Here is a 15064-nt window from a genome sequence, read left to right as displayed (position 1 = left end):
GAGATTCAAGGTTCCCTCAACTCCCTGCAAATGAAGCGATATGCGCCTGTTAGCAGGATGAAATAAATCGGCAGGCCCGCACTGATACTCAGTGTTTCTTCCACTCCCTGCAAACGAAGCCTGTTAGCAAGGAGAAATAAACCTGCAGGCCCGATTGAGATTCAGTGTTGAATCAACTCCGTGCAAACGAAGCCATGTGCGCATGTTAGCAAAGACAATAATGTGCGCACATTGCGAAATGAACGTCTGCTTGTGCAGCCCTCTGTGCAGAGACTGCCCACATAACTAGCTGAAGGTGGGAATATTTCCGGTGTTTCTCAGTCCCACACTGTTTCACCAATCGTGCGCCATTTTGCATTGCAGAGCAGTTGATACACAAGTGAGAGTTGCAGTCACTTCCTTCAGCCACCAGGCTCCAAACATGCTCTTTTGGGGTCTTTAATCTTCGATCACCTAGTAATGCACTTGGTACTCCACATTCTTTCCAGAACGCCATTCCAGGGATCACAAGATACCAGATACCGGAAGCTGGATAGCAGAAACTGAAAGAACGCACCTGCGCGTCGGCGTGCTGCCGAAGGGCGCCACCGGGACCAAGCTGGCCGAGCGCCATGAGAGTGGCTGTGGGCGTGGCTGACAGGGCGTTCCCTGCGCTCAATGTCTTACCCCCATTAGACATGCTTTACTAAGGGGGTTGTGTTTATCTGCAGCATTCGAAAATCCTCTGCACTCCTCTGGTCAGTAGTGACCAGGATGGGGCACGCTGACACAGCATGTATGGCAGGGATGAGTAAAAGACAGGCCCGGCCCAGGCAAAGGGTCACTGCGGATATTTGAGCATTTAGAGACCACTCTGCGGGATAAGCGGACAACTGTGCCCAAAGACAACTGGCCGTCTAGCACTCCTAAGCTGACCATGTCACAAGACATCAAGAGCTTTTACACACTCTGAAGCTGACCACTTCACCGGAAATTGACAATTTTTGCCTTTGCAGTACAGCTGCATTGAGATTTGCATACAAGTGGCTGACCTGTTCCGGGCACCCTGATTTTGAACAGAGCTTGCAGCCGGTCGCCAGACTTGGCCGCGCTGGCAGAGATCAGGTCCAGCTTCCCCGGCGGCTTCACCTGCGCCGGAGTGTATCCGCCCAGGTAATAGTTGTCCACGGACGCGCCTGCGACAAAAATAGTCATCGGTCAGACTTGCATTACACTCACGTGCTTTCTACTCAGCGATTCTGGGCCCCGGACTGCATGACCAAATGGATGCCCATTGCTAATTAAAAGAACCACGCTGCACGCTTGCATGCATGCATGCCTTCTCAAGAACAACATCCCTTCAGGTCATCCATTGTTTCAAATAACAAGCGTTGCAGGGACATGGCAGGATCTCACACAGGAGATCAGCCTCGCAATGGCTCTTGCTCTGGTCGTTCAAGATGTGAGAAGATCACAGTATTGTGATGTAGTGGTAGGCTTGCGCCAGTAGAGCCTGACCTGAGGGCGCAGAAGAATTCGTCTTGACAACAACGGCTGAGCCGCCAAGCATGCCACTGCCAGGAGCCGCTGGGAGGCCGAAGGCTGCCCAACCAGTTGACTGGACGTCCAGTGCGCCAGACATGACTGAGCTGCCATTGCCCTCGTCAGTAAGAGACCAGAGCAGGTTGTAGGGCGCGCCCATGTCAGCGCTCATGTCCTGACAAGCCTTGAAAGTCTGCGGCTGGCCGTTGAATTGCAGTGCGCAGTTTGCCTGCAGTGAAGACAACCAGGAATGGTCACCTTTGATGGGTCAAGAGGCTGTCTGTTTTAGAACGTCACAACATGCTATGATCGGAACACATGCATTGGTACTTCTGTGAATCGTGCGAGCTTCTGTACAGTGACAATATCAGCTCGCTGGCTCCACAGCTGGGGTGGAAAGCCGAGATGCCCGCCATTTATGAAACGTGATCTGCTATTCCTACAGGGCCCTGCTCTACAATAAGGGCTGATTCCAAAGGATATCGTAGTCAAAACTTTCTCATATGGTAACTACCTGCAAGAGGAGACGATGATGCGAGACTCCATGTGTACTGCAAAGACACCGGAAAAATTTAATGGATGGAGCAGTGTGAGAACTCGCAGGCAGCTTTCTGCAAGAGGAGAGCGGTAGTAATAACATAACAGTGTTGTCAATTGTCTACAATCAGCACGCCAAAATTTTAAGCAACTTTGTAATATGAAGAAACTCTCTAGCTAGTGTGAATAACCTAGCAAATGCAGAGTTTTCTGATTGTATTGGCACTTGCTGTTTCGTACCTAGGTACCAATTTGAATGGACAGCTTGCTTCTGATGTCGCTGCGAACAGCACCACCGCTAGGGCAAGTAACGGCACTAATGAGTGCCGCCCCATGCTGTGGTCTCTGAGAACTCGTAACAAGCGGCGGAGGCGCGACTACATCACATACTTAAGTTGGATAGGTAAACAATGTTCCCGAGACGTCATACACGCAATTCGAAGTTGACATCCCGTCATAATCAGATCCGCAATGTGGAAGGCTCCTGTGCCTCGATGAACGTCATGGTTCCCCAGAAAAGCTTGGGGGTCCCGAAGCCGGGTAAGCCACCAAGAAGACACAATGCGCAAAACCATGCATGCTTAGTCAGGGAACCTGATGTCCAACAAAGCTTGGATTTGTCATGACTGCTAGAGGATCCGGAGAACTCCGACATAGAACATGTACTTGTGTACATATCTCGCCGCGATTACAATCATGTGATGTATATCCCCTCTACGGTGAAACTAATAGGAATATTAATTTACTCTAATAGTGCTTCACCCAAGAACCACACGGACAGGCGCATATTCCCTGCTGCCACTGTCTTCGGCTGCCCTGCGCACCTTAAGAATTTTCATGCGCAACTGCTGCGGCTGCTTGTGCAACCGGTTATACGACATAAACTGCGCTACATCGATAGATATCTCTGCCTGGACTCCGAATCACTGGCCTCAAAAGAATTCGTCATTAAATAGTCATCTCTCACACTCCAAGTCTTCTCTGCATATCAACTCTCGCTCCGCACACTAATCAATGAATGATTCATCAATGCCCGGGTGCACTTCTCTACTTGGCCTTAATTATCTTCGCTCTCGCACTGCCGTGTGTGTCACCACAATCTCCCTGATTCAACTATAGATATTCTGGCACAGGCCGCTTAGTCAACTATAGCTATTATGACACAGGCCACTCTAGGGCATCATTTCTTTACTGTGGCAGAGTGTCTGCCACTGCAGCAGACGAATTCAAATTCAAATTCTCATTTGAATTCTTCCGGGCAGGTTTCTGGGGTGAAGAACTCTTTGCGAAGTTCCTCCCTGGACACAAATCTCACGAGGGCGGCGTACTTCTTGAGCCAGGGTTTGACCACTTCCCAGCCGGGGGCAAAACCCCAAGGGGCGTCGAGCATCAGGACCTGCCCCAGCCGCTTGGGATAGTACAGGAAGAAGACATCCACCTGCGCATGACACCAGCATATCCTCAGAGCAAGCCATACTTCCTTTCATTTACTAAGAAAATCACCTAGCACAGTACCAGTCGCCACGAGAACTAGGCAATGCACTCAGTACCCTCCTGCTCATGTAATTATATCACTATTGCAGAGGTAAGTCTTGAGAGGTGTTAATTTTCTCTCCTAAAAAGTATGTAATCCCTTACTATCCGACCTAGACACACCATTAAGGCGTTGCTAACCATGCAAAATCTTATGCATGCGCCTTGAGACTGTTCTTTGTCAGCAGATCACTCATAGATGGCAGATATTGCATTGGAGGACGAAAATCACGAGCACCAGGAGAGGGACAAAGCCAAAATGCATTGTACAGAATCCATGGACTACTTGACATGCACCTGGAAACGACACTAAGCATGTACCTGAATGCACTCTGTCAGCCTTTGATCAGTACTATATCACCTCGTCACCTCTCTTCTGTAGAGGGAAGATGAGGCATACCAGAAAGCGGACGAAGCCGAAGTCGGCGTTCCGGTGGCCGAAGCCGCGCAGGTCAAAGATGCCCAGCAGGGTTTCGGTCCCCTCTGGCATCGACGCAATCCCCTTCTCCAGCAGGTACGCGCACAGCCTCTTGCTCTCATCCAGCGGCCGCGCACCTGCAACAGCATTAAACCACTTCAAAATTCTTCAATCACACTCATCAGACGCAGAGATGTGTTTACAGCTAGTGGTCGGTCTTAGCCCTGCACAAAGCTGTTGTTTTAGAGCTTGCAGGTGACGACCATGCTATCTTGTCTGCATGCGGTGTGCCTCATTGAATAGAAGGAAGTTCCATTCAGTGACTTCATCTCCACCGTTGTACACTACCTAGCCACGGGAGCTGTGACTTGAGCACAAGCTGCAACATCAGCCTGTGGTAATGCAAGCAAAGCTCCAATTTTATGAGACCGATTCCGGCATGTCTCGACATCCCTGCTTTGAATGGCAGATAACAGATTGCCCCACCTAGAAGTCAGATGGGGCACTAGACTCCGGTGGCTACCTATGACCTACATCACGCAGCCCACCCATGCAAAGGTACCCCTTTTAAAGCAGAAGGTCAATTTTTCTCACGAGAGCAAAACACAGCCAAGCGCACCGGTGATGTGGCGGGCCGCGCGCACAACAATGACCGGGCGTCCATTGACGTCGGTGTGGCTGTGCAGGAATGCTTTGCCTGTGGCAGCTTCCTCCGCCACGTCAGCATCTGTCAGGGGAGCCGGCATGAAGTCGCGCCGCCACTCCATCATGCGCGTCAGCTTCTCCTCAGCTTCCTCCACGTCCAGCTTCCTGCCACACGGAAGCTGCCCCTTCAGCCGGCGGATTTCTTATGCAAAATCCTCACATACCAGCGCACTTTGGGCCAAGCACCGCTGGCATGAATGGAAGGTCAACAAGAAGGCAGATTTCCACAAGGGCTGCTTCAAAGAGGCACCGAGAAGCTGATAGCATAAAAGAAATAAGTGAAAGCACTGCCCTATTTCAATGGTCTTACCTAAGTATTCATCGTGAGCCACGAGCATAGATCCTGCACTGCGTGTTCAGCCTATACCCAGCATTCATTGTGTGCCAAGGAATGGAATCTGCACCTGTCTCGCAAGAACCATTGCTGTGTTGCAACATCAGGCTCCCCAGCTTTGCAGTCTGCCATACGTGCACGCAGCTCTTGCAGCGCCTGCAAGTTCAACATTTACAGCTTGGCACCTCAAATCAATCAACGATGCATAGGTGCAACCTGTGTGCGTATTAAGTATCTCAGGTGCAGCAATCCAGTTCAGGACATCTTGGAATCCACATGAATCAAAGTATCCACTGTACCTTCAAGATCTTCATGACAGGAGAACGGATGTGTGACTGAAAGGGTAATTGATGGGCTGCAAGACTATTTACCAAGGTGAACAAGTAGGAGTGCCTGAGGCGCCGTAAAGAGCTCTTGCCTGCTCTTCTTCGGGCGTGCCGTTCCATGGTACTGTTTGAAGTCCTGGGGGCGTCCGCACTGCCGTCTGCTGCGCCCTTGCTGAAATAGCCCTGCTTTTGTGCGTTGTTCTTCGGAGGTGGGTTCGAGCTGAATGCGCTAACCTCTGACGCAGATGGCTGTGACAAAGAAGACTCGAAGTGACTCCCGCATGATTGAGAAGCATTGCCATCCTGGTAAAGGACCAGTGGTCAACTTCCAAACTAGATCATGGCCAGATCAAGCAGGGCTACGGCGAGCTGCTCGTGTTGCCAAGAGTATGGAAAGCCGTGCAGCAGACGCTCTCCAAAGACTTCGTATCCAGCCTAGAAGAAGGACTTCAGGGATCGCCTCCCAAGTCTGATTGTGAAGGACGAATCTCAGCCTTCAAAGTCCTCGCTGACGTCAACATGCACCGTCAGATAGAAGCGAAGGCCTTAAATGAATCTGGAATCTCATTTGTCATATCTACTAAAGACACAGTGTATGATGCGGCTTGCAATCGATTAGGAGCAGTCATCTGATTATACCACGGTCTTCTGAGCTACGGTTGCTTGGTTGCTTCCATCAACAGTTCTGCCTGTCTCCTGAGAGTAGTTAAGGAATTGAAGCTCGATGCAATCCTTTTTTGAATCAAAACTATTCTAACTGAATATCTCACAAGGGCTGATGCCTAAATTGCATTCTTGAGATGGAACCTGAAGAAGCTTTTACTGAGAATGATCGGCACTTCATGTTACTAGCGTTCGAGGAGGTGTGAACTTGTAGATTTTTAAGATGGAAATTTAAGACAAGTCTTCGAATTATTGACAGAATGTCAGCCTTCCTGCTGAGGCCTCTCTTGCATATTTCAGGCCAGAGGAGCATTGGCTCGCGGCGAAGTCCCAATAGGGTACAATTGATCACTGCTGCAATCTGCCTTCCTACATCGAATCTCCTGCAAGTGGTTGGATATTGCCAAGGCATCAGCTAGTGCTCCTGATGTAGACATGAGCATGCATGCTCCAGGTGCATCATCGTCCAGGATGATGAGGTCATAGCAGCAGGGAGCAATCTCACAAATGAATCAAGGAATGTGAGGCCCCATCTTCTTTAGATTGTAGACCACTGTGCAGAGAGCTGAGTCAGTTGTTTCCAAAGTGTTGGGGGGTGCCAATGTCTTCTCCTGCTCGGGCTGATCTGGCATTGCATGCGCAGGCCACAAGGCATGCAGAGATGGATGCTGTTGACAAAATTTTTGCAAACATTGCCGGCCCTGATCGCAATCATGCATTTGAAAGGTGACTGACCTGTCCTTCCCACATGTTGTCACATGTCCTGCCGTTTCAACCAGCTACACAGCTTTGTGTGGTCCTTGCCAGTAAGATGTCACTTCATTGACGGCTGGCGTTTGGTATGCTTTCAGGTGCCGGCTGTTTGTCACTTGCGAGCCTTGCATCATGTGTGCTGGCGCGCTGAGCCTGCTGCGCTTTGCTCAGGTGCAAATCTGGGCAAGCCTTCTCCATACGTCTTGTCAAATATAGTATGCACTGAGCCTGCTGCGCTTTGCTCAGGTGCACCACTGGGCAAGCCTTCTCCATGGGTCTTGTTAAATATAGTATGCACTAAGATATGGTCACTTGCCTGATTGGTGGCAATTATGACGTGGATTGTGGGTTGCATGCAAGTAAGTAATTTCCTTTTACTGCTGCAGGTTGTGTATGGGTGCAGAAATGACAGATTCGGTGGCTGCGGCTCAATCTTGTCCATCCACGAGAATGGATGTGGGGGCTGTGGAGGGTGCGGCCCTGTTGACCGGTCTTGCCAGTCCAATGAATGCCACATAGTAGATCTCTCAGCCTCACTTCACTTATGGTAGTGCCTATAGCGCGAGCAGAACAGATAGTAGGATTTCAATTGTCATGGATCCTGCGACTCCTGCAAATGGCAGCTACTTTATCCTAGATCCCAACTTATTTATTGTACGTCTAGCGCATGATTTGAAGTGCTCAAAGTCTGAGTACATGATTGTAGATGTGCATTGTGCAGGGATACCACGGTGCCTGGTTTCAAGCTGCGGTGTAGGGGAGGACTCATGGCTGAGGAGGCGGTCACCCTGCTCAAAGAGTTCTATGCCACAGGCAACCCAAAGGGTGCTTCGCCTGTCTATCTCATTCTGTTGCAATGCTGCGTTCATTCAGCTTTGCTGGTTTCAAAGTCCTCTTTTTCAAAGAAAATTGGAAATAGTAAATGTTATCCTGCTGGGTCTGCTAGAACCGTATCCTCAGGTATTGGATTGTGTGCGTGGATTTGGATACATGCAGCTTTGGTCTGAATGGCTGTGTCTCTGTGGTGCAGCCCCAAAACCGCATCGCCCTCTAGCACCCGTCAGCAAGGGCACTCCAGATGCCGGCACAGTGACAGCCGGCCGAGCTTGAGCGTGCGCGTCGAGGCCAGCCCTGAAGCATGCTGGACAGTAGTTTTCAGTTGACGCTGCAAGGTCCAGATCCAATTGGGACCCCAATCGCGCCACAAGAATGTCCAGAGAGCTGCCAAAGAACTCCTTACGTTGACGCATCAGGAACTTTCTAATAGATGGGACCGGTTTCGGCCAAAAGATCCTACTATGTTGAATTGGAGAAGCAGCGAGCCACCAGCTTGTGCCAGCAGTGTAATAACAGATGCTTGCGCTAATGCTGCTCTCCAGCAGCAGCACATCTGAGCTCTAGATGTCTCGACCTGAAACATGTGCTGTGCGATGATCGCATTGTGATCTTGTCTGCATGCAGCAACTTTTCTGCTCTTCAAGCAGTATAGCGCTCTAATGGAAGGCACAGACTTCTGTAAAGCATCCCCATAAGAATAATTTGCATCACCAATTGCAGCTGCCTCCAAATACTTGGAAGCTGCCCGGGTGACTAACCCCACAAAGCTCCAAACTGCCCAGCGCAGAATGTTCAGCCCAGTCTGCTCCTCAGACTCCTTTGCGTTCATCGTCAGAATAAAATATATATCTGAAAGTAATCCTCAAAGCATCCTATTGGGCTGTCCTATTGAGACCCGAGCAACATCTCCTGCGGAGGGTGAACAAACATGGATCGAGCTGAGCTCCTGAGCAACTTGCAGGAGTACAGGGCACAATTACAGCAGGTTTGCCTCTTGCGCACATCAAAAATATCTGGGGTTTTATTCTGGAGAAATGGGCTCATCGAGAGATCTTTTAAACGAAACATCTTGTGGTCTCAACTTTGGTTGACAATAAATCCAAGAAAAGGAGTGTCCCCTTTTGAAATAGCATATCCAATTTATTAATTCTCCTTGCAGGTGGAACAGCTGCTGATCGAGGACTCGGAGAACCAGGAGTATGCTGAGATCCACAACAATCTTTCAGAGGTGATCTTGTTGCTCCCTCAGTTTTGTCCCATTCACTACTGCCATCAATCTTTTGAGACCACAGCACAACAGTCTTATGCTCGTTTTGGAGGCTGAAGTGTGCCATTTCACCATTTTCTGTGCAGGCCATCAGCCTCACAGAGGAATTGCTGCAAGGTGAGGATGATGGAGACGAAGGGGCAGGGCCCTCCACGTCTGCAGCAGCAGCACCAAGGCCAGCAAGGCACGCACCGAACGTGGTCCTGACAGAGGCGCCAGCCATCCAGCTGTCTTCAGTCCTCCCTGCCACGGTGCGCCCTTTCAGATGGCCTTGACACCTGGTGCATCTCATTGGTGGTGCATCAACATTGTATGTTTCGGCGCGAGTGCCTTACAGAGGGGCCGCTCAACAGAGCACCACCATATTCTCTATCGGCACAACTCCATCTCTGGTATTTGCCAGAGCTACCAGCACTCTCGTGTTATGACACATGACCGGGTGATGACCACCATGATGTACTTACTTGATACACCATTCCAATGCAATACAATCCTGAAGGTGCAAGCCTTTTTTGAAGGTTGTCAAGGGTGGGCTTTGGGCCGGCTCTCCCAGCAGAGACTCCATGTAAAAGACTCTTGAAGTCAGTTCAGGGGTACCTGTCGCTGCTTGACAGGATCCATGGCTGCACACTAGTAACAGCGCCATCGTTAGCAGGTCTAGCTGGACAGTGCCAGTCCATCAACCAGCCCTTGTCATCCTTCAGACTGCCCTTGATGACTACTAGCCCCTCCCTTTCCAACGAGAGCAGTTTGCCACAGCTGTGGGCAAACCCCAGGGTGCTCTGACAGACGCCTTCGTGTTCATGAGGTCTTGGGCCTCTATATGACCTCCTAGCTCTCAGCATTTGTGAAAACTTTCGCCACCTGTGTTCCAGGCCTCAAATACGGACATAGCAATCACTTGGGTGCGCGCGCATGCATGTACCACAGCAAATAGGGCGGTGCAGCAGTGGATCAGGCCACAACTGCTCCAGAGTAGCACAGACCGTGAGCATGACTATGACACTTCTGCGGCTGTGCACGCGCAGGTGGCACAGCAGATCAGGGCGGCGCAGCAGAAGGCAGCGCTAGCGGGGCAGGCGCCTCCGGCATGGGCCATCGGCGCGGTGTGTCACGCGCTGAGCCCGCTGGATGGCAACTGGGCCGAGGCGAAAGTGAAGGGCATCAGCGCGGGCGGCAACTTTGTCGTCGCCTTCAGCGGCCGGGAGGACGAGCTGGAAGAGGTAATGTTTCTGTCTTGGGTGTTTTCTGTAGTCTTGCAGCTCGTCTCCAGGACGTGCTTTGCCTTTGGCAGGCAAAGCGCGTCATAATAATAGTAATAGCAAAAATATTATAGTAGTGGGGCAGCTGCGTGACCTCTTTTTGCGTTTCACTTACTTCATGGACGTACACCGCTGTTTCGGGCGATCTCGTGAGCAGAGAGAGCATGGCGATGAGGGTGTGCATGCTCTCATGCACTCCCTCCTTTGTGCCTCTTTGCTCCCAGTATCAAACAGCGCTGGTGTCGCTCCATTGTGCAACCGGCTGCAATGCAGAGGCTGGCCTGCGCATCTAGACCACTTGAATAGGACAGGACCCTTCAACTGTGTTTACATGTTTTTAGGGCGCTCAAGGGCTTCTCTCAAGAGATTGATAGACTGAAAACAAAACTCAATTCGCCATAGACGAAGCCAGGACCGTCTACAAGCATCCCTGCTTTGCAGGTCTTTTCTTGATGCGCCTGAGTTACGAGGGCACCTAAGGCTCCAAAGCCCAGAGAAGCGCCAGACTCAGAAGGATATATAAGGAGATTGGAGGGGGTTGCCAATAGCCTGAAATCCTTTGCACAAACGAGTGAGCGTAACTCACGCATGTGCACCAAAGCAGGATCAGTAGAAATCTCCCGCCAGTGCCAGAGCAACCTGTGAAGTAGACATGCACGCAACGACGCAGACGACAAAAGGAAACACAAGGCTCAATTTTTTTTGTGGCTGCTAACTTCACACATACACATTGTTATAATTTTGCAAGGGCCACATCAGCTACCAGCAGAGTGTAGTTATAACAAAGGCGGACCCATTCCCACTGCTGTCCATCTTGACAGGTCCTTGGCTGTGGCATAGAAAATGTCATAGGAATTCAGCAGTGATCCGCCAATTCACAGGTTGATCGCGGGAGTGTGAAGCCGCCGCCGGCAGTGGAGGAGACGTACAGAGGAGTGGCCGCGCCCTCACGCCCCAAAGTCAACGCCGCGCCGGAGGCCATCGAGATGCCCCGGGTGAGGCGCCCTGTATAGTGTCTTCAGGGAGTACGTCGGTTTAGGGTTTGAAACTTTTTCATTTAGGATTTATTTTATTTTAGTTAGGGTTTAGGGTTTTTCTGTTCAAAGGCAGCTAATTTGATATTTGTTGTTGCGATCGGACGTAGCTTCTTCTCCTTTTCATATATCAGGTGTTGAATGTGACTGCTGCACCAAAGTAGGCAGGCTTCTCGTTGCTTTCTCCCTGGCCAGGTCTGCATGCCATGTAAGAACATCCATAGCAGAGCTGCAATGTTCATGTGCATGCGTTTTCGCGGCTCATTGGACCGTGCTTGCTTTTGATTTCTTCCTGCCCAATGTCTGTCCTGCCTGCCGCTAATCAATATAATGCCATTGTTCAGCAAACCGTTTTGGGATTCTTGCCCCGCTTGCAGGGGTTCCATGGCGCCCATAAATATAATAAATAAAAAATAAATATAAATAAATAAATGAATGCAGTGCTTGATGTTTATCTCTAGCTGGTTGTCCTTTGCCTGACTGGGGCTGCTGTGGGACGCTGCAGTGGCTTGAGATCAAGCCGACGGACGACGACAAGACCAAGGCGAAGAAGAAGAAGCTGCAGAAGAGCTACAAGAGCAAGAAGAGGTTCCAGGAAATGGACATGGTGACCAAGAAGAAGCAGCAGTCCTGGCTTGACTTCAAGTCCGGCAAGGGCGCCAAGAAAAAGGTGCGCTCACTGCCCTGCACCTTTTGCATCTACTACAGACTTATTTTCCTTTTGTTCAGGCAATCCTGAAGCAAAGCCGAGCAAAGCTGAAGCCGCAATGCAGGGGAGGTATTAATGCATTTGCTTTGTTGCATCTCAGATATTGGCAGAATTGTGTGCGATGTTGAGCGGTTGTTGCTCAAATCCACATGTGCAGTGCTCATATGGCTGAACACTGGCATTGCATGCAGTGCAGTCTCAAGCATGCAATGGTGTTGCTCGAGAATGCACTGTAGGTATCCCATTGAGCAGGACACATGAGAGCCCGCTCCAATGCTGGTGTGCAATTGCGGCTATTTAGAGCTGACCATTTAGAGATCCCGATAAAGAATGTGGTGATCTCTGACATGCCAGAGTTGGCAGCAGGAGGGCATCATTGCCCTCTGCAGTGCAGTCTATATCTGAGTGTTTGCTTTTGAGTGCTGTGCAGACGGGCTTCCTGTCGACCACAAAGAAGGGCAGCATCTTTTCAGTTCCGGATGGGCCTGGGGGCAAGGTGGGAGTGGTGGGCTCTGGCAAGGGGATGACTGATAACCCCACCTTTGTCAAGCATGACTACAGCGCTGTCGGCCAATGATACGTGCTGAAGGCTGCAGAAGAGTCTTCTACCCTGTTGGCTGCAACAGAATTCACCTCGTGGCAGCTACATATGTACAAGAGCCATTGTTTGGGTGATCGATTGTTGAAAGAATAATGACTTTTTTGCAAAGGTGTTTCACCGGGAAGCAATGACCTCTTTTGGTAAGCACCATGAGCGTTACATCCTACCTCTTATATGCGCTTCCAATGCCAGCCATACCAGACCACCGACTGGCTGTAAAATTGTATCTGCAGACTATAGAGTTAGGAAGCAAGCTCAAAATTCACAGTGTTGCCTCGTGTCTGTATCTACAGATGCCTTCAGATAATCAAGGGCCATCTAACTTCTATTGGCCATTGGTTTACTAACCAATATTATTAGCACAGGAGCTCTCTGTGTTGCTTATGACATGTTCAAAACATAAGCAGCCTGTCCGGAAAAGTCTCACGAGCTACCGATCTGCTTCATGACCAGCTTGGGCCGCAGCGTGACACAGTCAGCGTTGACAAGCCCGAGTGCGCAGATGGCACGCCCCCCCACGGGCATCACATCCACATTCACCACCCACTCGGGGTTCTTCAGATCCACCGCGGCCATTGCGCCACCCTGCGCTGTTCCCTCCGCAAACCCTGCCGCAGCCACCGCAATCCCCCTTTCCCTACTCAAAAACCCTTCGTTCCCTTTTTCTGCCCCAATCTCCTTCTGCTCTTCACTGCCATTTTCACTGCCAGCTAACAGCCTTTCATCTTCGTCTTCTCTGTCCCTCTTGCCGCTAGTCAAGGCTGCACCATTGGACTCAGGAACACCGCTGCTGTGGCCGTTCTGCCGCTCTAAACTGGCATTGCCAGATGGCACCGCTGTGGATATCTCAGCAGCAGCAGAGGTCGGCTTCTGCCACATATGGTCGGCTGCGGCACCGTCCGACGGCGTTCCTGCTGCTGTGCTGTTTGATGGCGTTCCTGCTGTAGCCGCGTTCGACAGCGTCCCTCCGGCAGCGGCCGGCTCGGTCGTGCGCGATCGGTACGCGATGGCAAAGCGCAGCGTGGGCGCCGCTGACTCATCCTTATCTCTTCCTGTGCTATTCTGCCTTGCCTCGCTGCCAGCCTCTACTTTCTCCTCGTGCCCTATGACACTCCCATGTACCTGCGCCGTGGCCTCCCCCGACTGCAGCTGTGGCTGAGCTGCGGTGGTTGCACTGGATGTGAGCATGGCTGCCGTATGCTGTGCAGCCATGATCAGCACTGCAGCGCGGATGTGGGCCTCTGTTGCGCCGCAGGTGGTGTGGATTGGAGAGATCCTCTGCACATGCCTGCACACACCCACACACACCAGGATGTCAAATTCTGGATGCAGGCAAGGCATGCTTCTACCACCATAGCCCCTCTGAAAAAGATTCATACCCTACCACCTGGACACTTGGGCGGATGCAGGTCAGGCCTTGACAAGCCAGCCACCAGCATTCAATCCGAATACTCCCTTTTAGACTGCGCTGCAAGCAGCCCTCCCTCAAATATTCTAATGATGCAAGAGGTGATTGTGTTATGTGATTGTGTTAGGCCTGTAAATGCCACTCAGGGGAAAGCAAATTGTTCCTCACTTCAGGCGTGCGCGGTCGCCGCTGCTAATCTGCCGAATGAGGTGCGCCACAACATCGGCCGGCGACGGCAACCCCGGCCGCTCGCCGCCGCAGCCGTCACTGGCGTTGTGGCCTGCTGCCTGCCACTGCAGCAGCAACACTCCCCGGCAAGGGAGCTTGACGATGGAGAATGCCACATTTGGCGCGCTAGGCGCCACCTCCCTCAAAGAGACCTGCAGCGCTTCCATCGCCTCCCTTGTTGCACTCTTCTCCCTGCAATTATTCGCAGTACGCACCCATTTCTCACATGAAAAGTAACTCGCGATGCCTACCAGTGACTATATGACGTTTTCTGGACGTTTATACGCCGCAAGAAAGTACATTGGTCATTGAGATGGGTTGCAGTCACCTCCTGAACTGGCATGTGACGATGAAGCCCTGGGATCCCTCGGCAATGGCGTCAGCAGCTCGGTAGTCAAATCGACCCAGTTCCTTGAATGAGTAGCCTGGAGTGTCATCCAGCCTCCGCTGCTTGTTGCGATGGAGCTCTGGTGCAGGTCGCCGCATCTCCTGCACAATTCCCTAACTTGTGAATTGTCCCCTGCTGTACTCATGAATTTAGTACCATGTAACAATGATGCATCGGATATGACACTTGCAGTGCACATTGCCCAGAAATTTCGTCGTTGGCCAGGCCAGATCGGCTGGACATCCGAAAAGGGGCTGGCAAAGAAACTGCTTGTTTGTGCAGAGGTGCAAGTGCAGGTATTGTACCCTTTCTGCTGCCCTGATGAGATCCTCATCCATCGTGCTCCAATGCTGAATGCGGAAGTATACGATGGCCACTGCCGATGCAAGAGGTCTACAAGGACACTGCCTTGGCGCAATCAGGGAACATGCCTTTCTTACAACAAGAAGCCAGGTCTGCTGACACTTTGAGATCAGGCGGAGGTTTGAGTGTGCGATCAAAACCGATTGTCATCTATGAGCTCAATATCTCAGGAGATAC

The 15064-nt window shown here is 51.1% G+C and overlaps 3 protein-coding genes across 3 annotated transcripts; 2 read left to right on the top strand and 1 right to left on the bottom strand.

The window, feature by feature from the left end:
- Nucleotides 1–3298: 3298 nt before the first annotated feature.
- Nucleotides 3299–5180, bottom strand: COCSUDRAFT_35315 (CRAL/TRIO domain-containing protein; the record flags this gene model as incomplete). The annotated part of the gene is made up of 4 exons (XM_005651472.1): nt 3299–3496; nt 3992–4146; nt 4629–4819; nt 5119–5180. 4 exons carry the CDS (start codon nt 5178–5180, stop codon nt 3299–3301), a joined length of 606 nt encoding a protein of 201 aa, XP_005651529.1.
- Nucleotides 5181–5974: 794 nt separating this feature from the next.
- Nucleotides 5975–8320, top strand: COCSUDRAFT_64748 (catalytic/ hydrolase/ zinc ion binding protein). Its single transcript, XM_005651471.1, has 8 exons — nt 5975–6237; nt 6338–6375; nt 6492–6558; nt 6681–6763; nt 6889–6961; nt 7177–7262; nt 7512–7615; nt 7821–8320. The coding sequence occupies exons 1-8, from the start codon at nt 6175–6177 to the stop codon at nt 7898–7900; spliced, it is 594 nt and encodes a 197-aa protein (XP_005651528.1). The 5' UTR covers nt 5975–6174; the 3' UTR covers nt 7901–8320.
- A 160-nt stretch (nt 8321–8480) lies between these two features.
- Nucleotides 8481–13407, top strand: COCSUDRAFT_64747 (hypothetical protein). Its single transcript, XM_005651470.1, has 7 exons — nt 8481–8612; nt 8787–8855; nt 8981–9145; nt 9923–10117; nt 11038–11151; nt 11696–11860; nt 12330–13407. The coding sequence occupies exons 1-7, from the start codon at nt 8556–8558 to the stop codon at nt 12474–12476; spliced, it is 912 nt and encodes a 303-aa protein (XP_005651527.1). The 5' UTR covers nt 8481–8555; the 3' UTR covers nt 12477–13407.
- Nucleotides 13408–15064: the final 1657 nt, after the last annotated feature.

This window comes from Coccomyxa subellipsoidea (genome assembly GCF_000258705.1).
Source record: "Coccomyxa subellipsoidea C-169, whole genome shotgun sequence".
NCBI lineage: Eukaryota > Viridiplantae > Chlorophyta > Trebouxiophyceae > Coccomyxaceae > Coccomyxa > Coccomyxa subellipsoidea.
The sequence above is the reverse complement of the archived record's forward strand: the minus strand, read 5'-3'. Positions and strand labels throughout refer to the sequence as shown.

What these genes read in the sequence shown, in the direction of transcription:
- COCSUDRAFT_64748 (XM_005651471.1), top strand. Translation starts at nt 6,175, where the DNA reads ATGGAACCTGAAGAAGCTTTTACTGAGAATGATCGGCACTTCATGTTA. An exon ending in CGCGGCGAAGTCCCAATAGG is followed by an intron (nt 6,376 to 6,491) that starts GTACAATTGATC and finishes TGCATGCTCCAG; the next exon opens with GTGCATCATCGTCCAGGATG. An exon ending in GCCTGCTGCGCTTTGCTCAG is followed by an intron (nt 6,962 to 7,176) that starts GTGCAAATCTGG and finishes TTACTGCTGCAG; the next exon opens with GTTGTGTATGGGTGCAGAAA.
- COCSUDRAFT_64747 (XM_005651470.1), top strand. Translation starts at nt 8,556, where the DNA reads ATGGATCGAGCTGAGCTCCTGAGCAACTTGCAGGAGTACAGGGCACAA. An exon ending in TCCACAACAATCTTTCAGAG is followed by an intron (nt 8,856 to 8,980) that starts GTGATCTTGTTG and finishes TTTTCTGTGCAG; the next exon opens with GCCATCAGCCTCACAGAGGA. An exon ending in GGGAGGACGAGCTGGAAGAG is followed by an intron (nt 10,118 to 11,037) that starts GTAATGTTTCTG and finishes GCCAATTCACAG; the next exon opens with GTTGATCGCGGGAGTGTGAA.